This window comes from Neoarius graeffei, chromosome 12, assembly GCF_027579695.1.
Source record: "Neoarius graeffei isolate fNeoGra1 chromosome 12, fNeoGra1.pri, whole genome shotgun sequence".
Lineage (NCBI taxonomy): Eukaryota > Metazoa > Chordata > Actinopteri > Siluriformes > Ariidae > Neoarius > Neoarius graeffei.
Genome location: NC_083580.1, coordinates 65,030,972 through 65,056,104, shown reverse-complemented (window position 1 = coordinate 65,056,104; position 25,133 = coordinate 65,030,972). Strand labels below are relative to the sequence as shown.

General features: G+C 41.3%; 1 protein-coding gene across 3 annotated transcripts in view; it reads right to left on the bottom strand.

Moving 5' to 3' along the window:
* Nucleotides 1-25,133, bottom strand: part of stim1b (stromal interaction molecule 1b) — a 125,648-nt gene that overhangs the window by 63,172 nt on the left and 37,343 nt on the right. For all 3 annotated transcript variants that reach the window (XM_060936242.1, XM_060936243.1, XM_060936244.1), the window contains exons 4-7: nucleotides 24,276-24,406; nucleotides 9,311-9,425; nucleotides 5,407-5,518; nucleotides 4,379-4,491 (exon numbers count right to left, since the gene is read on the bottom strand). In XM_060936242.1, the coding sequence (XP_060792225.1) occupies nucleotides 4,379-4,491; nucleotides 5,407-5,518; nucleotides 9,311-9,425; nucleotides 24,276-24,406 (471 nt within the window). The remainder of the gene's footprint in view (nucleotides 1-4,378; nucleotides 4,492-5,406; nucleotides 5,519-9,310; nucleotides 9,426-24,275; nucleotides 24,407-25,133) is intronic.

Below are 25,133 nucleotides of genomic sequence, written 5' to 3'. Positions count from 1 at the left end.
ACTGTGGCAAAGTGGAAAACTGTTCTGTGGTCAGACGAATCAAAATTTGAAGTTCTTTATGGAAATCAGGGACGCCGTGTCATTCGGACTAAAGAGGAGAAGGATGACCCAAGTTGTTATCAGCACTCAGTTCAGAAGCCTGCATCTCTGATGGTATGGGGTGCCATGGGCAGCTTACACATCTGGAAAGACACCATCAATGCTGAAAGGTATATCCAGGTTCTAGAACAACATATGCTCCCATCCAGACGACGTCTCTTTCAGGGAAGACCTTGCATTTTCCAACATGACAATGCCAAACCACATACTGCATCAATTACAGCATCATGGCTGCGTAGAAGAAGGGTCCAGGTACTGAACTGGCCAGCCTGCAGTCCAGATCTTTCACCCATAGAAAACATTTGCCGCATCATAAAACGGAAGATACGACAAAAAAAAAAGACCCAAGACAGTTGAGCAACTAGAATCCTACATTAGACAAGAATGGGTTAACATTTCTATCCCTAAACTTGAGCAACTTGTCTCCTCAGTCCCTAGACGTTTACAGACTGTTGTAAAGAGAAAAGGGGATGTCTCACAGTGGTAAACATGGCCTTGTCCCAACTTTGAGATGTGTTGTTGTCATGAAATTTAAAATCACCTAATTTTTCTCTTTAAATGATACATTTTCTCAGTTTAAACATTTGATGTGTCATCTATGTTCTATTCTGAATAAAATATGGAATTTTGAAACTTCCACATCATTGCATTCCGTTTTTATTTACAATTTGTACTTTGTCCCAACTTTTTTTTGGAATCGGGGTTGTACGTCAACGTGCCATTGCTGGGCCCTTGAGCAAGGCCCTTAACCCTCAATTGCTCAGTTGTATAAATGTAAGTCGCTCTGGATAAAGGCATGTGCCAAATGCCATAAATATGAGTGTAAAGTTTTTCAGACAGGTTAATGTCTCCGAACACTTTGTTTTGCTTTAAAACAATACACTGTTCACTTTCAGTGGTTGATGCGACAAGAATGCACATTGTTACACAACTGTTGTTAATGTTCTGTATTGTAACGTAACGCTAGTTTGAAGTTATAGGCTCAGTCATATCCAAAAACATTCAAATACTAAAACTTTTCAATACATAATTATCAAGGGCATCTAAAAAGAACGTGGCAGCATTACTCTATACCAGCAAATGACGATCATGTGTCTCTCTCTGTGTGTGTGTGTGTGTGTGTGTGTGTGTGTGTCTCTCCATCTCTCTTTCTCTGTGTGCATCTCTCTCTCTCCCTGTCTGTGCATCTCTGTGCACGTGTCTGTCTCTCTCTCCCTCTGTCTGTGTGCATTTCTTTCTGTGTGTGTGCATGTGTCTGTGTCTCTGTGCATCTCTCTCTGTCCGTCTGTGCATCTCTCCGTCCGTCTGTGCTTGTGCATCTCTCTCTCTAGCTAGCTGTGCATGTCACACTGAGACAAACATTTGGAATAAAGTATGCCCTTTCCCACCCGACTTTCTCCCTCCACAGCGCCTGGCTATTTTCAAACACAGTGAAAAAAAAAATGTGTAAAAACAATCCTGAGCATGTTTTCTCTGAATACAGAAATAGATTCTGGATGTGCCTTACTTAACCTGCAAACTTATTCTTGACAATCCACAGGACCAACAGAAATTCTTTCTACATTACTGTCTAATCCATTACACTTTACCAGTCCCATGATAAGCTGCTATATCCTACAATCTCCACTACAGCTATAATAGACTACAGTTCCCCTGAGGCACGAAATAATAACCAGAATCTCAATCTAATCTCAAAAACACAACACTTACTCACTTGAAATTATAACCAAATTGGTTGTGTGTGTGTGTGTGTGTGTGTGTGGGGGGGGGGGGGGGGGGGGGGCAATTTTCTTGTTACAAAATCAGTTTGAGTGTCCATTTGATAGCTGAATAGACGCTCAAGCCGATTTTGTAAAATGAAAATTCCTACAAAGTCGGGTTTATTATTGTATAATACAGGGCTAATGATGGCGAGAAAATGTTTGCTTTATAGCTAACTGAATAAAATAGCTAGCTACACTATATGGCCAAAAATTGACCATAACATCCATATGTGCTTTTTGAACATCCCATTCCAAATTTAGTCCCCTCCACTCTTCTGGGAAGGCTTTTCATTAGATTTTAAAACACTGCTGTGAGGACTGCTATGTTGGGTGAGGAGGCCTGAGGTGCACTCTGCATTTCTGTTCATCCCAAATGTGTTCAGTGGGGTTGAGGTCAGGGCTCCGTGCAGGCTACTTGAGTTCTTCCACTCCAAACTTGGTAAGCCTCAGGAACCTTGCTTACATCCAATGAAGGGAAACTCTAATGCTAAAGCTTACTAAAACATTCTGTACAATTGTGCGCTCCTAACTTTGTGGCAACAATTTGGGGAAGAACCACATTAGTGTGATGGTCAGCCTTTGGTGACATAGTGTATCTACATAAGGCCCAGAAGAGTTTATCCAAAACGGTGGGTTTTGAATGACATTTTGCTAACATGAAAATGATGTTTCAGTACAACATGTTAGTAAGTGTTTAGTCAGCAATGATGCAAATTGGCTCAAATGTACACTTCAAAATTGTGGAAAATAGACCATTTATATTTTACTGTGATACTGTCATTGACTATTAAGGTTTTTATTTTGCAGTGTTTTGGCACTAATAGGCCATTTGCAGGAATTGGTCACATGTCAATTTTCCCCATAGCAACAAGCCCATGGTGGGCAAGCTAACTTGACATTCCTTGACAACCATAAGAGTTTGACTGCCAATCCAGTTCTATAATAGCTGTTTTTACCTTTTCTTCTGTCTTTTTTTACCCGAATTTTCGTGTGTACTTGGAAAAAGTTTGTTTTAATTTCTGTCGTAAGTTAAAGGAACAGTCCACCGTACTTCCATAATGAAATATGCTCTTATCTGAATTGAGACGAGCTGCTCCGTACCTGTCCGAGCTTTGCGCGACCTCCCAGTCAGTCAGACGCAGTCAGACGCGCTGTCACTCCTGTTAGCAATGTAGCTAGGCTCAGTATGGCCAATGGTATTTTTTGGGGCTGTAGTTAGATGCGACCAAACTCTTCCGCGTTTTTCCTGTTTACATAGGTTTATATGACGAGTGATATGAAACAAATTCAGTTACACAAATTGAAACGTAGCGATTTTCTATGCTATGGAAAGTCTGCACTATAATGACAGGCGTACTAACACCTTCTGCGCGCTTCGGCAGCGCACTGATACGGAGCTGAGATATCAATGCACTGCCGAAGCGCGCAGAAGGTGTTAGTACGCCTGTCATTATAGTGCGGACTTTCCATAGCATAGAAAATCGCTACGTTTCAATTTGTGTAACTGAACTTGTTTCATATCACTGGTCATATAAACCTATGTAAACAGGAAAAACGCGGAAGAGTTTGGTCGCATCTAACTACAGCCCCAAAAAATACCATTGGCCATACTGACCCTAGCTACATTGCTAACAGGAGTGACAGCGCGTCTGACTGCGTCTGACTGACTGGGAGGTCGCGCAAAGCTCGGACAGGTACGGAGCAGCTCGTCTCAATTCAGATAAGAGCATATTTCATTATGGAAGTATGGTGGACTGTTCCTTTAAAGCGAATCATTGGCCGTAAAAGAGTTTTTTGGACTCAAGTTGGTCGCCGCCGAAAGAAATTCATGTGCAAAATGGCGGATTTCTCAGGTATGTTTATAACTAATAATTTCTCCTTTTCTACCTTTATCATTCGCTTAATGTGTGAAGATTCTTGAAAATAAATACAGATATCTCTGTAGATGTGTTTTTAGCTGATAAGAAGCAGATTTATTCCCCAATGATTCGCTTTAATTTAACAGAAGTTAAAACCACAAACTTTTTCCAAGTACACATGAAAATTCGGGTCAAAAAAAGACAGAAGAAAAGGTAAAAACAGCTATTATAGAAATGGATTGCTTCGCATTGCCCGTCAAACTCTTACGGTTGTCAAGGAATGTCAAGTTAGCTTGCCGAACCACAGGCTTGTTGCTATGGGGAAAATCGACATGTGACCAATTCCTGAAAATGGCCTATTCTCCCCCGTTTGTCTGATCACTGTTGTAACAGTAATACAATTTTAATTTACGTTAGTGCTGAGCAAGCAGTAACGTACTGCATCTTCCAATCTCCCAAAACATCTGCTATAAATACACAAAAAATGAGATCAGGCTAATGCAAAGAAATGATAACATATGTGTTCATCATGTCATGTAAACTAATCCATGTACTGACAGGTTTTTTTTTTTTTTCTTCTTAATTACAATCTCCCTGCGATGTTTAAGTTCAAGTTTCCCCCCTCTGCAAACCTTAAAACCACACTAGGATGCTTACTCTGTGGGCCGAACAGCACTGTATCCAGAGCTTTCAGTTGCAGTTTCTGAGCATGACTGCGATCCAGGATCTTCAACACGGACAGCGTCAGGGTGGCATTTTTCACAGCCAGCCTAATGGTGAGAGGTGAGACAAAGTAAAATACAGCAAGAGGTCTAATAAATGATTAAGTTTAGATTAGTCCTGTGCAATTTATGCAGAATTAACAAGACTCAAGGGGAGACAAATCACTAACTCCAGTTCCTATGGACAAGCAGATTTCATGTCCATGGGAAGTATTGTCTATCAGGTTTTTTTTTTTTTTTATTCACTGCACCCAAAGAATGAGTAGGTTCAATATCTAGAAAAAGTTTTTATAAATTTATACATCACATTCACTCCCTACTGTCTTCCGGTAGTGTGATGCACCTTGAGCAAATATAGTACACAATACTCATTTTGAAACCCAACCATCTGCTGCACTACACATGATGTGTGGAAAAAAGGTTTGCATATAAATTCATAAACAACTCTTTCCTGGCTCAAGAACAAGTAGGATCGTGGAAACACTGATGAAGCAGAGCAAAATAAAAGTCAAGCACAAAACTGTCCTGTAACTCTCCTGCTGGCATAATGCACACAATACTTTGCAGTTATATAGAGAAAATTAAAACAGCCAGACACAAACAATATATTTTGTGGTTAATGTAAGAAGCAAGTCCCAGCTCTCATCAGCAAAACTTTGGGCAACAACTCGCTAACATTTTGATGAGAAATGTTGTTTGCAGAATTGTCCTCCTCCCACGAGTACAGTTCAATTCCTTTAGTCTGTATTAATGCACTTGACTAGAGTAAAGAGCTCAGCATACATAATTAAATTGGATTAGCTACCAATTTTTAGTCCAGTAATGTTTCCAGGTAAGCAAAATTTTGGACTGGACAAGTAGACTTACCAATTGCACTAGCTAATGAATTTTTGTCTACACAGCAACTACAAAGCTTATATAGCAATAAATGTAAATGTGTGTAGGACCACAAGACTGTTTTACCTAGGCAAGGCTTGGCCATTGATCTCATTCTTCCTGAAGGAGTCGACATATTGTGGCAGTTCCACATAGTTAATGAGCCACTCTTCCACTTGCTCCAATGTCCAGTTATAAGCTGAGAAAGATATAACATGATAAAAATCACATTTCTAATTTCACAGTTGTCAAGATGTCAGCATGACAATGGCAGATTGGAAAAAACACACAATTTTTCCATTAACCTAAGTGTAGTCAATCAACCAAGCGTCGGCACTTTACTTCTTTAGTTTTGCACTAGAGCTACAAGAATGCAGTTAAGAAGCAAGGAAAGCTAACAGCTTTCATGTACAACCCCGATTCCAAAAAAGTTGGGACAAAGCACAAATTGTAATTAAAAACGGAATGCAATAATTTACAAAAATCTCAAAAACTGATATTGTATTCACAGTAGACAACACATCAAATGTCGAAAGTGAGACATTTTGAAATTTCATGCCAAATATTGGCTCATTTGAAGTTTCATGACAGCAACACATCTCAAAAAAGTTGGGACAGGGGCAATAAGAGGGTGGAAAAGTTAGAGGTACAAAAAAGGAACAGCTGGAGGACCAAACTGCAACTCATTAGGTCAATTGGCAATAGGTCATTAACATGACTGGGTATAAAAAGAGCATCTTGGAGTGGCAGCAGCTCTCAGAAGTAAAGATGGGAAGAGGATCACCAATCCCCCTAATTCTGTGCCGACAAATAGTGGAGCAATATCAGAAAGGAGTTCGACAGTGTAAAATTGCAAAGAGTTTGAACATATCATCATCTACAGTGCATAATATCATCAAAAGATTCAGAGAATGTGGAAGAATCTCTGTGTGTAAGGGTCAAGGCCGGAAAACCATACTGGGTGCCCGTGATCTTCGGGCCCTTAGACGGCACTGCATCACATACAGGCATGCTTCTGTATTGGAAATCACAAAATGGGCTCAGGAATATTTCCAGAGAACATTATCTGTGAACACAATTCACCGTGCCATCCGCCGTTGCCAGCTAAAACTCTATAGCTCAAAGAAGCCGCCGTATCTAAACATGATTCAGAAGCGCAGACGTCTTCTCTGGGCCAAGGCTCATTTAAAATGGACTGTGGCAAAGTGGAAAACTGTTCTGTGGTCAGACGAATCAAAATTTGACGCCGTGTCATTCAGACTAATGGCCCTTTTCCACTACCCTTTTTCAGCTCACTTCAGCCCGACACGGCTCGCATTTCGACTACCTCAGAACAGCACGACTTAGCTCGCTTCAGCCCTGCTTAGCACCCAAAACTCGCACGGTTTTGGAGTGGGGCTGAAGCGAGCCAAACCGAGCTGAGTGAGGCTGGGGGCGTGAGCAGACACTCCCCTGTGCACTGATTGGTGAGGAGGAGTGTCCTCACATGCCCACACACGCCCCGCGAGCACGCTGGGATCTGTAAACACCGTAAACCCGGAAGAAGAAGAATTACGAATTACGAGAATTTCTGAAGCCTTATGCGCCTCGCCTCATCTATACGCTCTTGCCAGTATCTGTTGGCGTTGTCGGTGACAACAAGCCACAGAACCAAGACCAGCAACACTAACGACTCCATGTCCTCCATGTTTATTGTTTACTATCCGGGTCGTGAGACTACCGCTTAAGAGATCACTGATGTCACTGTTTGCGCTGCTTAACGACATCACGTGACGTCCACCCACTTTCGCTAACTCCACCCAATGTGTCCACCCACTTCCAGCCAGCACGGTTCAGCGCGGTTGTAGTCGAAATGCAACCCCAACAGCCCCACTCAGCTCGACTCAGCACGGCACGGCTCAGCCCGACTCAGCCGCGTTTGTAGTGGAAAAGCGGCATAAAGAGGAGAAGGACGACCCAAGTTGTTATCAGCGCTCAGTTCAGAAGCCTGCATCTCTGATGGTATGGGGTTGCATTAGTGCGTGTGGCATGGGCAGCTTACACATCTGGAAAGACACCATCAATGCTGAAAGGTATATCCAGGTTCTAGAGCAACATATGCTCCCATCCAGACGACGTCTCTTTCAGGGAAGACCTTGCATTTTCCAACATGACAATGCCAAACCACATACTGCATCAATTACAGCATCATGGCTGCGTAGAAGAAGGGTCCGGGTACTGAACTGGCCAGCCTGCAGTCCAGATCTTTCACCCATAGAAAACATTTGGCGCATCATAAAACGGAAGATACGACAAAAAAAAAAAGAAGACCCAAGACAGTTGAGCAACTAGAATCCTACATTAGACAAGAATGGGTTAACATTCCTATCCCTAAACTTGAGCAACTTGTCTCCTCAGTCCCCAGACGTTTACAGACTGTTGTAAAGAGAAAAGGGGATGTCTCACAGTGGTAAACATGGCCTTGTCCCAACTTTGAGATATGTTGTCATGAAATTTAAAATCATCTAATTTTTCTCTTTAAATGATACATTTTCTCAGTTTAAACATTTGATGTGTCATCTATGTTCTATTCTGAATAAAATATGGAATTTTGAAACTTCCACATCATTGCATTCCGTTTTTATTTACGATTTGTACTTTGTCCCAACTTTTTTGGAATCGGGGTTGTAAACTGCATGTCTATGTAGTCACACACTGACTGGAAACCATGTCGAGTTGTTTTGAATGTCAGACAGATATACTAACGTGGATTTTGACATCATTGTTTGACACTTGTATATAAAAATGGACAAAAAGGCATCAGAGAGCCACGAGTCATAGCTGCCACGTGGAATGACCCAGAATCACTTTCTTCCTCAGCTTGATGTCAGGTTGGACACCATTTTCTCTGACAGACAGACCCTACTGGCCACGGAGCATTGGTTAGGTTTTACAGCATTTTCTGTCCACAAGCATCAGGATCCTGGGGGTTGAAATCTGACTGGCTCTTTGCACTTCCACAGCAGGAAAATAAACAAACAAAAAAACAACCTTTGTTTTAACAGCTTTCTGAAAGAAAACAGTCACTAGACTAAATAAAAATAAAAAATAAAAAAATCCACAGAATCATCGTTAAAAATGAAGTGTTTTAAGCAGCTGATGGTGAGTAAATTAAAAAAAATTTTTTTTAAATCTCACAAGTCTGACAAGAAAAGAGAAAGGGTCTGTGGACGGCCATCTGTTGTGCCAATCAAATGGCCTCTTTCTGTAAACGTAAGCAGTTCTCGGTCATATTTATTGACAAAACGTACCAGACTCGCTAACGAATACTAGAGACTTGCAAGGCTTATGTGAATAACGACCATGAAACTCAAGGCGGAGGTGGAGTTAAAGATGTGAAAGAGGAAACGTAGGTTTGAAGTTACTCAGATTTAAAAAATAAAATAAATTATATAGACATTCCAATAAGGGTGACTATGCAAGCTAACACTATACATGTCCTGGTTGATCAACTACTTTTGCAGGAAGACAAAAATTGAGTACATTTTCCTTTAAATGCTATAAAAACGCAAAACACACTGTTGCACCCTCTATTCAAAACCTTTTTGATTTTCTACGTTAGCTTAACCATAAACATGCCCTATTATTTCACACACTATGTTTAACCAAAAAATATATATATTTACATCATAAATTGCTGACTTCCTCTTCAGACTTGTACCCATGTAACCCATGTAACAGAGAGACGCATCTCTGTGAGCAAACAGGCCAGAAGGATTAGAAGCCGCCAGCATGCTGTAATTCTCCACTGACTATCATCAAAGACTACAAATGGCACAGTGGGTCAGTGCCAAGTTCGTCATTTCATCCATAGCAGAGGTTAACAAAGGACGGCGAACATGACGAGTGTGACCCAAACAGTACGTGTGTATATTGAGAAGCTTCACTTTAAATGCAACCACATCCTTTGCAGTTATTTGTGGTGCGAGTGTGTACATGAATATGCGCTGACCTTCGGAGGCCCTCCAGGCGTTCCACATGTCCTCCACAGTGATCAGTAGGTCGGCTCCATGGAAACTCTTTTGTTTTGCCTTGGGATCATGATACTTTAGGTCCTCTCGGAGAAACTGAAAGAGCAAACAAAGGTAAATCTCAAGACTTTGCTACAGCAGTAAGGAATAAAACACTTCAGACAGGTCATGCTGTTCTGAAGACTTTCCTGTGTGCGCATGTATGTGCATGCGTGCGTGTGTGTGTGTGTGTGTGGGGGGGGGGGGGGGGGGGGGTGCGTACTGACCGTTAAAAAGAATTATTCTTTCAGTTACTTAAACTACACTATTCATTTATTCTATCCACATTCACCAGATATGAGCAATCACGCACTCTGGTTGGCTACTCTACTACTAGGCTATCAGCTCATATACCGTGAGTAGAGAAAAACAAAATGGTGGACTGTGTTGCTCAACCAACTGAGGATGAAATAAAAACTCTACTCGAAAACAACAACAACAACAAAAAAAAAAAATACAAAAAGCAACAAAATATGGAATAAAAGTATTTGGGTGGTTCTCCACTATAGTTGCAAATTGGGATATGGACCTTGAGCAAACTGATAAGTTCATAAGGCAGAATTCTAGTAGCCAATTTTGGAGTTTTATCAAAGTATCTTCTTATTGCTCGATATGGCAAAATTCAAGGTCAAAGGTCAAGGTCATTTCAAGGTCAAGGTTGCCCTGGTCTCTGTCAGTACACAAACAGGTCTCTGAAATGCCTAATAAATCCATAATCTCTGACCAAAATCTAAATGTAATTGACCCCAATTACAAATCTGGGCCTTATTATAAATAATTCTATTTGAAAATGTATATTTATCACAATAGAACAATAAATATATGTATTAAAAGGATGCAGCGTTTGTGTACTGACAGCATGTTTGTGTACTGTCTCGTCTTCTTCCGCTTATCCGGGACCGGGTCGCGGAGGCAGCAGTCTAAGCATGGAAGCCCAAACTTCCCTTTCTCCAGACACCTCGGCCAGCTCCTCGGGAAGAACACCGAGGCGTTCCCAGGCCAGCCGAGAGACATAGTCCCTCCAGCGTGTCCTGGGTCTTCCCCGGGGCCTCCTCCCGGGGGGACATGCCTGGAACACCTCCCCAGGGAGGCGTCCAGGAGGCATCCGAAAAAGATGCCCGAGCCACCTCAGCTGGTTCCTCTCGATGTGGAGGAGCAGCAGCTCTACTCCGAGCTCCTCCCGAGTGACTGTGCTTCTCACCCTATCTCTAAGGGAGCGCCCAGCCACCCTGCGAAGGAAACTCATTTCAGCCGCTTGTATCCGCGATCTTGTTCTTTCTGTCATTACCCAAAGCTCATGACCATAGGTGAGAGTACTGACCATAGGTTTGTGTACTGACATGTTCAAAAATAAGACAACGAAGTTGATTATTTGAGCAGAACAGTAAAGATCAATCATTCAACCAGGTAGTAAGTAGGGGAAGCTGGAAGTAAAATTAACAGTTTGTAAAAGGTGAGTACGGGGGGGGAGGGTCAAATTCAAATTTTTAAGGTGGAGTTTACATTAGACCGTATCAGCGGATCATCAGATTAATGTTTTTAAAACGATTAGTGTGCACACAGCAACACCAATACACGATTCGTGTGCACACAGCAACGCCAATACACGGATACGCTCGGCTCCGCAGGCATCCTGCGCTCCAAATCACTCCGCCCTGAACAGCGAGTGCCCTCTGGAGGGTGCGCACTCCGGCCCTGCGCAGCTCACAGAGGGCACGAGTATAGCGCACGAGCAGTGATTCGGGACTGAGCCGCTGTGTGTGTGATCCCAGTGCATATCACTTACCACTTGCAAGTGGAAGGATGGCAAGCCTAAAGACAATCATAACTACACAATGGGCAGTATTTGCATCAGTATTTGCAGTATTTTCATACTTTTATACTCTTTAATGAAAGGTGATACAAGGCGGAAGTCCGCGCCGTTTTTCAGCAGTCGCGTCACATGACCAACGCCAGCGAATCAGGAAGGTGGATGTCACAGTGACGTTGTCCAATGACGACGCCAGCTAGAGCTCAGCACAGCGTATTCTCAATGTTTACACAGCACCGGATCAGACACGATCTGGATTGAATACGTGGACGCTGGCGGATTCCCGTTTCCCGGCGTTTCCAGGCGTTTTAATGTAAACGTACAGTGCATCCGCGAAGAAAACGAGACAGATACGGTCTAATGTAAACTTGGCCTAAGTCAGTACACAGACACTCTCAGAAATTGACTAGGCCTAATCAGAAAACCTTTAAAAGATATCCTGGTAGGATACATGTACTAGGTATAGGCCTATATACTAGTAGGTTGACAAAAGGGATCGAGAGACATCAAACTGTCATCCTATCAAATTGGTCAATACACTAACACAATAGTCAGTACACAAACAGACCCCGGTGTTAGTGTATGGACTGTTAGTGTATGGACAAATAGTTCATCATCTGGTCACCAGGGTGCAGATGTGTATATGATGCCTGTGCATTGTAGTCTAGCTGAAAGGTCTTCTAACCCACATTCATGGCACAAACATGTTTTCATGACAAAGCTGGGCCTACATCATTCTAGAAGTGTTAGTGTATTGACTGCTATTATAAATTCTGTTAAAAATTGCCATACAAACCTGAACAATGCTGGAAAACTAACACAATATGAAATTCAATGTTTCCCTCCCTTGAACTTGTGGGATTCCCACAATGCACTGCAGTCATCTCATTAGAATAGTTCTGTCCATTTTCCCCAGGTGTCTCTAGTAGTTAGTACTGTTAGCGTACTGACGTAATTACTTGGGACACCAAAAATCAATTTCTTGGCGGGAAAATTTCTGACTAGTATTGGAAATATTTTCAAAATGTGCTTTTCTTCATGCTGCATGGACAATATTGTTCATATTTAAATGGGTGACACAAAATAATAACACCAATAAATATTTTTCAGCAAGGGTTTATTTTCCTTCTGGGATGCATGAGACACGCATTTTGGACCCCCTTGGGTACTTCCAATGAAAAATTCTACCAACACAATTATATTCGAGTGGATAAAATTTAATATCAATTAATTTTTATAATCAATAGGAAGGCATATGAACACCGACACCCTGATTTTATTTAAAGGCCTGGTCTCAGAATACTTGTTGAGGTGACACCAATTTGCAACTATAGTGGAGAACCACCCATTTGATGGTAAGAATGCATCTTTTATTTTTCAAGAATTATCACCATCATATTTTTCCACAAATTGCTATTCATTTCGTCGTTTTGTTTACATTCTAAGCAGAAATTATTTTGTCTGATGTTTTATATAAAGTTTTTATTTCTTGAAAAAGAAAAAAAACTCTGTTTCTCAAAATCCACCGAGTCTGAAATCGCTCCCTACTCACTATATAGGGCACTATATAGTGAGGACGCCATTTTGTAGTGCTGTCCAAAATCTTAGTGAGGATTATTTACACTCTATATAGTGCACTCAAAGTATCCCACAATGCATCACGAAAAGTAGCATACAACCGATGGTCACTAACCAAAGCAATATATCCCATCATGCATTGCAGTCACGCTGAAAGAAATCAAAGTCTCAAATTTGATTTAATAAAAGGCAGCCGGAAAAGAAGAAAAGTATTCAGCCTTGATTAAAAAAAAAAAAAACTGAAAGATGCAGGTACTTTGTATTGATTAATGTGGGAAATATGCTCAGTATATGGTAATACAGTGGCATGCAAAAGTTTGGGCACCCTTACTGAAAATGTCTGTTACTGTGAATAGTTAAGTGAGCAGAAGATGAACTGATCATCAAAAGGCATAAAGGTAAAGACGACATTTCTTTTCAGCGTTTTCTGCAAGATTTGTGTATTGTTTTGTACAATTGAAGAGTGAAAAAAGAAAAGGAACACCATGCGAAAGTTTGGGCACCCCAATACATTTGAGTTCTCAGGTAACTTTTACCAAGGTTCCAGACCTTAATTAGCTTATTGAGCTGTGGCTTGTTCAAATTCTTCGTTAGGAAAGGTCAGATGATGCAGATTTCAAAGCTGTATAAATTCTCTGACTCCTCAAACTTGTCCCTAAAATCAACAGCCATGGGCTCCTCTAAGCGACTCCATCGCATTCTGAATAATAAAATAATTGATGTTCACAAAGCAGGAGAAGGCTACAAGAACATAGCAAAGTGTTTTCAGGTAGCTGTTTCCTCAAATTGTAATGTTATTAAGAAATGGCAGTTAACAGAAACCGTGGAGATCAAGGTGAGGTCTGGAAGATGAAGAAAACTTTCTGAAAGAACTCCTGGTTGGATTGCTAGAAAGGCAAATAAAAACCCCTGTTTGACTGCAAAAGACCTTCAGAAAGATTTAGCAGACCCTGGAGTGGTGGTGCACTGTTCTACTATGCAGCGACACCTGAACAAATATGACCTTCATGGAAGAGTCATCAGAAGAAAACTTTTCCTGAGTCCTAGCCACAAAATTCAGCGTCTGAAGTTTGCAAATGAACATCTAAATAAGCCTGATGCATTTTGGAAACAAGTCCTGTGGATTGATGAAATCAAAATAGAACTTTTTGGCCACAGTGTGCAAAGGTATGTTTGGAGAAAAAAGGGTGCCAAATTCCAGGAAAAGAACACTTCTCCAACTCTGAAGCATGGGTGTGGATCGATCATGTTTTGGGGTTGTGTTGCAGCCAGTGGCACAGGGCACATTTCATTGGTCGAGGGACGCATGGATTCAAATAAATACCAGCAAATTCTGGAAGCAAACATCACACCATCTGTAAAAAAGTTGAAGTTAAAAAGAGGATGGGTCCTACAATAAGACGATGATCCAAAACACACCTCAAAATCTACAATGGGATACCTCAAGAGGCATAAGCTGAAGGTTTTGCCCTGCCCTCACAGTCCCCTGACCTAAACACCATTGAAAATCTGTAGATTGGGGGCATCGTGGCTCAGGTGGATAAGGCGCCATACCATAAATCCGGGGACCCGGGTTCGACTCCGACCCGAGGTCATTTCCCGATCCCTCCCCGTCTCTCTCCTGCTCATTTCCTGTCTCTACACTGTCCTATCCAAATAAAGGTGAAAAAAAGCCCCAAAAAATATCTTTAAAAGAAAATCTGTAGATAGATCTCAAAAGAGCAGTGCATGCAAGACAGCCCAAGAAACCTGTAGAACTGGAAGCCTTTTGCAAGGACGAGTGTGTGAAAATCCCCCAGGTAAGAACTGAAAGATTATTAGCTGGCTACAAAAAGTGTTTACAAGCTGTGATACTTGCCAAAAGGGGTGTTACTAGGTACTAACCATGCAGGGTGCCCAAACTTTTGCTTTGGGCCCTTTTCCTTTTTTGTCATTTTGAAAATCTAAAAGATGAAAATAAAAAATTGCTTTTGCTTAAAATATAAAGGAAATGAGTCATCTTTAACTTTATGCCTTTTGGAGATCATTTCATCTTCAGCTTGCTTAACTGTTCACAGTAACAGCAATTTTGACCAGGAGTGCCCAAACTTTTGCATACCACTGTATGTATTTAAATCACAAAAATACATGTATGTATTTATTTTGAAAACCCACCAGCCAAGTGACCCGGCACGTTTTAATTGTGCAACAGTAACGATGCAAATACCAGCGCGACAGACAAGTGTCCGAAAGTGTTTTTTCATTTTACCAAATGAGCTCACTATATAGCCCTCTATATAGTAATTTCCTATATAGACCCCTTTCACATGACGTCACCGTGCCGCGAGATTTTGTTAGGCGCCATATTGGAAGACCAAGTACATGCACTCACAATATAAAACAAAGTACGAGCGAGAGTAAAGTGACACGATGGATGATAATTCCGGTTATGTGAGTACATTACCAGCTGCAGAAAGGGCACGGTATGTGGAGAAACTGGCTGTGATTGATGGGTTTGACCCATATGATAAGACTCAGAAAAAATTATGTGAATCCAAGCACACAGTTTAACGCAAAAGTTCGTTTATATCCCGACCTTGTCAGCTGTCAGATTTATGTTAATGCACCCGGCAAGCTGGTAAATAATATTTATTTTTTTTCTTTACCAAATTCTAACAGAAAACGAGAGCGCCCGAAAGGGAAAACCGAGCCGAGCCGCCTCACGGCTGTAATGCAAATTGCTTTCCTCCTCGGTATACAAGTGCGCTTCCATGGCAGGGAAAAAGAAACTACATTCTGCCGCCTATGTAGTCCCCTATTTAAACAAATAGGAGTCATTCAGGATTCAGCCATGTTTTTGCTCTGTGTTTTTACTCGACCAAAGTTATACAGTATTATGAGCTTTAAATTGCATAAATAAAACCATTTGGTGAAACTTTGAAGAAGAGATTGTACTGGTTTAGTACTAGTTTTTACCTAACGTTTTCATGTCGACTCCAATTAATACACTAGTAGAATCGATGACTAGTTTAGTAGGCCAAAACTTTTTTCAATTTTTGACTGTACCAGCCTGAAAAAACTTGCGACAGTCAAATGGAAAAAAAGCAAGCTGGTCATGTTGTACTGGACTAATCTATGACTGATGAGTATAGTAAGTGATACTAGTACTGATACAATAAAACAGACGACTGTAATCTGGTAGGCAGCACGATTTATATTATTTCTCCGTGTCAGATACATAAGGAGGACCGGACACCAATTCTGCCATCTGTTTGCTACCCAGACATTGTAAATTATTTGTTGTTTACACCCAGTGCCTACACTGCTGATGACCTGAAAGCCTACAGGCTTACAATTATGTTGTTAGTGGCTTGGTTCGTGATATTACCGCTGTTATTAAGAATAACCTACACATAGTTATGGCCAAGGTAATCTTGTTGATATTTATCTTTTAATAATATATCTTTTCAGTTGAAAAATTAATACTTTTTGTTACTATTAAGGTATCCATAATTTAGGTTAATTTATCCAAATTATACATATGTATTTATGATATATGCCTACACAACAACTATGTTTTATTTATATAATAGGAGGGAGAGCAAGCCCCAAACCATCCTAAATTATTATTATTATTAAATTGTAGAAGTCTGGGAGGCTTGCTCCTCATACAGTTATCAACTTGAGGCCAATTTAGCATGTTTTAAATCTGAATTTCTTGCGTTTGCTTACCTCAAAGTGTCCGCAGATCATGCACAGACTTATCCATTATATCCACAGTTTTTTGCCAAGTTTCACACAGGTTTCTTTCAAGTCTACTGTTGGGCCAATAAATCATAAATAAAACAGCTCAGATTTGTTTGTTTAAGTCGTTTGCCACTCCACTTTATTCTCGTGGGTTCACATACCGCTGCCGTTATTATCCCCTTATCACGAGTTTGTTGGTCTTCCAAAATGCCGCAGGGTCTGTTTACTTCCGGTTTCGGGTGACGTCAGTGAAAGGGGTCTATAGGGAGTAGGGAGTAGTGAACAAGTGAGCGATTTTGGACACAGGGCCAGTGAATGTGGATAGAATAAAACAGTTATTCCACTCAATCTTGTCATACATGGTTTATCAGCTCATGTACAACTTGATTTCATGGAATAACTTAATTATATTGCATCCATCCGTATGTGCTATTGCATCTTCAAGTTGACTATGTGGGAAAAACTTTAATGTCTAATGGAACTCGTCATAGCTACTTTTTTCAGATTTAGACATCAATCAATACGATGATCACATGCCTTTACAGCTGAACGGTTATATAGAGAAAAGGGTAATGTGTTTACATGATTCAGTTTTTTCCCGGCCATATCCTATCCTTGCACAAGAACATGGCTTTTTATGGTATGTGTAGGTTCTCCAACAAAAGGGAATGCCCTCCTATATGGCTGGCTGTTTACGTTAGTACCACTGAGCTGTATAATGACTAAAGCATTATGTTAAGAACAGGGAGTGATATTACTGTAGTGCTTTGAATCATACTGATGATTATATGGAAAAACGGAGCCGTTGGATATCCATAACCTTGAGTTGATCAGTCAGTGATTAGGGAGTTTACTCAGCAGGTAGTATACAGAGAGCTGCAGCTGAGCAGTTCCCAGGACATGCCGGTTTGGTTGATACAAGTGACACAGCATTTAAAAAGCTCATGATGCTGGGCTGAAGCTGTAACTTGTCTTTAGCATAACCTAGACCAGGGGTCATCAAACTACGGCCCGCGGGCTGACTCTGGCCCGCCACCCCCCTATGACCGGCCCCCCAGCCCCTCTGCCCCCCACCACTTGAACCGGACCTATGAGGCAATCCCCAAAAGTGGTCATGGCCTATTTTTTTAAATTGCTTTTTGGCAAATAACAACATGTCTGCATCTTGTATTTTGTTGATTTTATCAGTTAAAATTGATATTTAGTTATAAAATGAACTATTCATATTTTCCAAATTTTCGTCATATGCTCACGATCAAGCAGTGACAGGCAGCGCACGCGCAGAGAACTGTCAGTGTTCAGGACAGCAAAATGGCTAGTGGTCAGCGAAAAGCTGACAGAGAGTGCAGAGTTTTTAAAGAGCAGTGGACCACCGATTATTTTTTCGTTCGGTGTAAGGACCGTGCAGTTTGTCTTGTATGTAAAGAAAGTGTGTCGGTTTTCAAAGAATATAATCTGCGTCGTCACTACGAAACCCGCCACAAAGACTATGCTAGTTTGCGAGGGCCAACAAGAGAAGACAGGATTCGGAGGATGAAATGAGGACTGGCTGCACAACAGAATGTATTCCTTCGCCGAACCCAGATCAACCAGGCTGCTGTCCGAGCTAGCTATAAGCTAGCTCACCTACTAGCTACCCATGGAAAGCCGTTTACTGATGGGGACTTTGTTAAAGTATGCATGCTTGCTGTGGCCGAGGAGGTGTGTCCTGACAAGAAGGAAGCGCTCAACGCGGTGAGTCTCTCCGCACCTGCTATGACCAGGCGAACCGAAGATTTGGGGGACAACGTGTATGACCAGCTGAATGAGAAAGCGTCAGAATTTGAGTTTTTTGCTTTGGCCATGGATGAGAGCAATGACGTGCAGGACACAGCACAACTGCTGTGATCTATTGATCTATTGCTCATATTATTATAATTTCACTGTTTTTTTTTAAATGTATTTATTTTATAGGCCTATTTATTTGACCTTTATTAAGTGCTGCACACTATTATTAATATATCAACAGGCCTACCTACAATTTATAATTTTCCACTCACCTTTGCCAGTGTCAATCACCTCAACTAGGCAGATGTTTCTTACCTTGACAGCTTTGATGTTATTTTCATTAGAAAATAAATAAATGGAATATCTGTGGTATTTCAAATTAAAACAAAGTGTGAAGACTTGATTACTACTTTTGCAAACCACTAGTAAAGATAAACAAATATGTGCCAGGAATCAAGTGTTGATATAGTAGCGGGGATAGCTGTGCCAGGCTAGTAATCTCTACTACACAATGAGGCCTGCTGGTGGTCATATTTGTCTGGGTCATACAATTCTATGTTATATAGCTGACCCGACCCCGGCCCCCCATCACAGTCAGGAACGACAATGTGGCCCCCAGAGAAAAAAGTTTGGTGACGCCTGACCTAGACTGCCTTCACAACCATCAGAAACAAACCACATGCCATTGATTTCAATAAGAAAGCAAGCTGGAATCAGCAGGGTCAATGTAATATCCAGTGAGAAGTTCTTATAAGGTTACATACGACATGGTCACTTGATGTTCAAGTTCAGGTATCTAATTACAGACTGTACAGTAGATGTAGTGTACAAAATTTAAACAGGATCAGACAAATTAAAGGAACAAACAAGCCACTGAACCAACTTCCCATCACCATGGTACAGATTCAACAAGTCTCTGGAACTGTACTAGTGGGATGAACATCGTTCTTCGGCGACAGCGTTTCTTAACAAAAAAAAAGATAATAGAACATTCATGGACAAGGCACTGGCTAGCATGCCATGTTGTCTCAGCGTAGACAGAACATGACCCTTTCCTCAGCAGAGGACATGGAGTGCAGGCTATAAAGTATTATAATCCCTAGCCATCCCCATTCCTGCCATAGTGACAGCTGGCTGGCTTCACACAGTATACATAAAACAGACAAAGAGCATATAAATACCATGTATTATCACAAGGACAAGATCCAATTATCTGTTACCCAGATATTGGTAACAGATGTTAGCAACGTGTTTACTGGGCTCACAATCTGCTGAGTACAAAACGGCAAACCAGTTAAATAAAACCTTTAGACTGGGTATTAATTCATTTAAAGAATTTTAAATGAATTAATCTGAAAGATTCAATAGTCAATAAATGTACAGTCATGTGAAAAAAAAAATAAAAGTACATCCTATGGAAATTGTGGACTTCTCAACATATTTAAACACGTGAACATTTCACCCTTTTGATACAGTGCCGACAGGTAAAGGCAATGAACAGAACAAAAATGAGCTCTTTCAATCATTTATTCAACAGAAATATCAACAGATGTTATATTCTTCTGTGGAGAAAGTAAGCATTGTCCCATTTAACAGAAATAACTTCTTGTAGGCATTTTGCGTAACTGTTTACCAGTCTCGGACATTGGCTTACAGGAATTTTTTGACCACTCTTCCATGCAAAATTCCTTCAGCTGCAAGATGTTTGAGGGTTTTCTTGCATGTACTGCCCTTTTCAAATCTCCCCATAACATTTCAATGGGGTCCAAATCTGGGCTTTAACAAGGCCATTCCATACCCCCCCCCCAAATTATTTCTTTTTGAGCCATTCCTTGATGGATTTGAGACTGTGCTTAGGATCATTATCTTGTTGAAAGGTCCACCTCTGGTTCAACTTCAACTTTTGAACAGATGACCTTACATCATCTTCAAGCACCCTTTGATATGATTCAGAATTCATAGCTGAAATCAACAAATACAAGCTTCCCAGTCCCTGAGGCAGTGAAGCAACCCCAAACCATAATATTTCTACCACCATGTCTCACAGTTGGTATGAGGTTCTTCTCCTGAAAAGCCTTCTTTGGTCTACGCCACATTCTTACTCTTGGTGTGGCCAAATATTGTCTGTCCAGAGCATGTTATTCCAAAAGGCCTGGTCTTTGCCTGCATGTTCAGTGGCAAACTGTAGTCTTGCTTTCACATTCCTTTTGGACAGTAAAGGCTTTTTCCTGGCACACCTCCCTTGCAGGTCAAATTTGTCCAGTCCCTTTCTGATTGTAGATGTTTGCACTTTCACACCAACAGTTACAAGAGTTAACTGCAGATCCAGTAATAACATTTTGGGGTTCTTGGAGACTCCTTTTTGCATCAAACAGTCTGCTCTCGGGCCGAATTTGCTGGGGTGCCCAGTCCTGGACAAATTGGCAGTTGTTCCAAATCTACGCCACTTTGTAGATCATCTTCTTCTTCTTTTAGGTGCTCCTGATTAGGGGTCGCCACAGCGGATCTTTCATCTCCATTGCTCCCTGTCTTCTGCATCCTTCTCTAACACACCTGCCACTTTCATGTCCTCTCTCACCACATCCATGTATCTCCTCTTTGGCCTTCCTCATTTTCGTTTGCCTGGCAGCTCCATCCTCAACATTCTCCTTCCCACATGCTCTGCATCTCTTCTCAGGATGTGCCCATACCATCTCAGTCTCATCTCTCTTAGCTTAATTCCCAAGCTCTCTACATGTGCTGTCCCTCTGATGAACTCATTCCTTATCCTGTCCAACCTCCCATCGCAAACCTTAACATCCTCAACTCCACCACCTCCAACTTTGCCTCCTGTCTCTTCGTTAAGGGTACGGTCTCCAATCCATACATCACAGCTGGTCTCACTACTCTCTTATACATCTTACCTTTCACTTTTGCTGGGACTTTCCTATCACAAATGACTCCCGAAATCCTTCTCCAACTGCTCCACCCTGCCTGCACTCTCTTTCTCACCTCACTATCACAGCCCCCATTTTCCTGCACAGTTGACTCCAGGTACTTGAATTCACCAACTTTCTTTATGTCTACTCCTTGCATCTTCACTACACTCTAACCCCCATTCTCATTGATGCACATGTATTCTGTTTTGCTCCTGCTCACCTTCATTCCTCTTCGTTCCAATGCATCGGTCCATCTCTCTAAACCCAACTCAACCTCCTTTCTACTTTCACCACATATCACAATATCATCCACAAACATCATGTTCCATGGTGACTCTTGCCTCACTTTGTCCGTCAAGCTATCCATCACTATGGCAAACAAAAAAGGACTCAAAGCAGATCCTTGATGGAGTCCCACCTTCACCTTGAACCATTCAGTCGTTCCAACTGCACACCTCACTGCTGTTTCACTGTTCCCATACATGTCTTGCGCCACTAATATACTTCTCATTCACTCCACTCTTTCTTATACAATACCATAACTCATCTCTCGGCACGCTATCGTATGCCTTCTCCAGGTCTACAAACACACAATGTAGCTTTCTCTGGCCTTCTCTGTACTTCTCCATTAACATTCTTAGAGCAAAAATTGCATCCAATGTGCTCTTCCTTGGCATAAACCCGTACTGCTGTTCACAGATTGCTACCTCTCTTCTCAATCTCGCCTCCAATACTCTTTCCCATAGCTTCATGGTGTGGCTCATCAATTTTATTCCTCTGTAATTACTGCAGCTCTGTACATCTCCCTTATTCTTGTATATTGGGACTAGCACACTCTTTCTCCATTAATTTGGCATTTTCTCATTCTCTAGGATCTTATTAAACAATCTTGTGAGGAACTCCACAGCCATCTCACCCAAACATCTCCAAGCCTCAATCGGGATACTATCTGGTCTGACTGCTTTCCCAGTCTTCGTTCTTTTCATGGCTGCCCTCACCTCATCCTTACTAACCAACTCTGCTTCCTGATTTGCTGTCTCCAATGAATCTGACCTTTTCTCTCTTGGATTCTCCTCATTTAATAAATCCTCAAAGTACTCTTTCCACCTTCTTAATACACTCTGTCAGCACATTTCCATTTACAGCTTTCATCACTCTTACCTGCCGTACATCCCTCGCTTCCCTGTTTCTCTGCCTAGCTAGTCTGTACAGGTCTTTCTCTCCTTCTTTGGTCTCCAGTCTTTCGTACAACTCCTGGTATGCATCTGCTTTCGCCTTCGCTACCGCTCTTTTTGCCTTCTGTCTCGTCTCTCTGTATAACCACCTGCTTTCCTCGTCTCGCTGCTCGTCCCAATTCTTCTTTGCTTGCCTCTTCTCTTTTATAATTTCCTGCACTTCTTTGTTCCACCACCATGTCTCCTTGTCTTCCTTCCTCCTTCCCGATGACCACCCTAGCACCTTCCTTGCTACCTCTCTTACTAGTACAGCAGTAGTATTCCAATCTTCTGGCAGACTTCCATGACCACTCAATGCTCATCTCATTTCTTCCCTAAACTCCTTCTGATGTTCAACCTCTTTTAGTTTCCACCACTTAATCTTCGGCTCCACTCTTTCATGCTTCCTCTTTTTCACTTTCAAGCTCATCCTACACACAACCACTTGATATTGCCTAGCTACACTCTCCCCTGCCATCACTTTACAGTCACCAATCTCCTTCAGGTTACCCCTTCTGCAGAGTATGTAGTCCACCTGTGTAGATCTTCCTCCACTCTTAAACGTCACCCTGTGCTGCTCTTTCTTCTCGAAGTATGTATTGACTATTGTCAAATTCACCCTCTTTGAAAAATCAACCACCATTTGCCCTTCCACATTTCTTTCTCTTACACCATATCTGCCCATCACGTCCTCATCTCCTCCGTTTCCCTCGCCAACATGTCCATTGAAATCTGCTCCAATCAGCACGCGCTCCTCCCTCGGTATATTTTCTACCACTTCATCCATCTTTTCCCAGAAAGACACTCTCTTCATTCTCACATCCAACCTGTGAGACGTACGCACACACACACACACAACATTGATTACCACTCCTTGAATCTCCAACTTCATGCCCATCACTCTGACACCCTCTTCACATCAATCACACTGTTGACCAACTCTCCCCTCAAAACAATACCAACACCATTTCTCTTTCCATCGACTCCATAATAAAACAACTTGCATCCATCTCCAATGTTCTTGGCCTTGCTTCCTTTCCACCTCGTCTCCTGCACACACAAAATGTCCAACTTCCTTCTTTCCATCATACCTGCTAACTCTCTCGCTCTGCCAGTCAATGTTCCCACCCTCAATTCTAAGCTCCTTCCCTTCCATCTTTCACGCTCTCTCCTAACACGCCTCCCCCCTCTCTTTCTCCTTCTCCGGTTTGACGCAACAGTAGCACACTTTCCACCGGCACCCTGTTGACCAACAGTACCAGAGGTGGTCACTTTGTAGATGATTTTCCTTATATGATTAATGGAATTATTCATTTCTAATAATTTAGAGATCTTTTTAAATCCCTCGCCAGATTCATAGGCACCCACAATCTTTTTCTCCTGAGGTCCTTAGAGAGCTCTTTAGATCTTGGCATGATGACACCACACACTTCAAGAGCAAGGATGACACCAGACCCTAGATGTGAGGTTTAAATAAGACGGGTTCCACCTGCACGAGGTTCTAATCAATGGCACCTAATCCGGAACATCTGATCCTAATTTTATGGACTTGAAAGCGTGATAAATGTAAGAGTGTACTTACTTTTTTGGACTGATTTTTTTTTAATTTAAAATTATGAAAACGACTACAAAATGACAATGTGTGTCATCTGCTGGAGTGTATTATCTTTATCTGTAGACACCATCAAAGAGAATGAAAAGTTTGCTTGTTTAACAAAAACATATGTTGAGAAAAGTCTACAATTTCCATGGGATGTACTTATTTTTTCTTCACATGACTGTATAGTACGACATTATGTACATAACATTTGGCAAGCATCTTGGGTCACCATGTCAAACTTAAAAAAAAAAACCCAGCAACCAGCTGACATTCCTCAAATCCCTCAGCCCTCACCTCGTCTGTCTCCGTCACATCCACTCTGCCATCTGCGTCATCATCCATATCTTTGTGGATGCTCCTGATGGCCTCGAAACTCAGCACAGCGTTCTCATCCTGACACAGGACCTTATCGATCGCACACAGCTCTGCAGAAGAAGGAAGGGAGGAAGAGAGAGACAGTGCAGAGATATGAAACCTTAGAACCATGAAATAAATCCTGTTAAAAGTAGTTTATGTTAGCGAATTAGCTAGCAGGTTTCTGTGAAGATTGTAAACATCTATCATTTATTTGTCTTAAAAATCCTCCTGGAAATCATATCAAAATTGGCCCATATTAGCTTGTTGGCTAGCAACAGCAGTGAAGATTATGAACATCTGTGAATGTTTAGAAATCCTGTCATGTTAGCTCGTGCTAGCTAGTTGGTTAGTGTTAGCAGTGAAGGTGATGAACTTTTATAAATATTACTTAAAACTTCGGTCAGAAATTCTGTGGAATTATCCTATAAATTAATTATTGACTTTTCAACTCGATTACAAAGCTTTTTAGATTACAAGAGGCTTTTTTTTGGTCATGTGTTGTAATTTAGCTGTTAGCTTGATAGTAATTTTATAGCAGGTTTATTAGCTGAATTTACACTACTGTTAGCTTGGTGCTAACACTAGCCACACTAGCAGAAATTAGCATTCAGATTGCATCAGACAAACAAAATCCCCTTATAAAGTGAAGTTTTCAGGATTCAACACTGGAAAAACATTAAAACACGGCAATTTTTTTTTTTATCTTAAGCAATCAGAAATTCAGGAGTTGTATATTGTACTTCAGAACAACTAATAGCGAACAAAGAATACTGACACTCAGAGTGTTTCGAATTT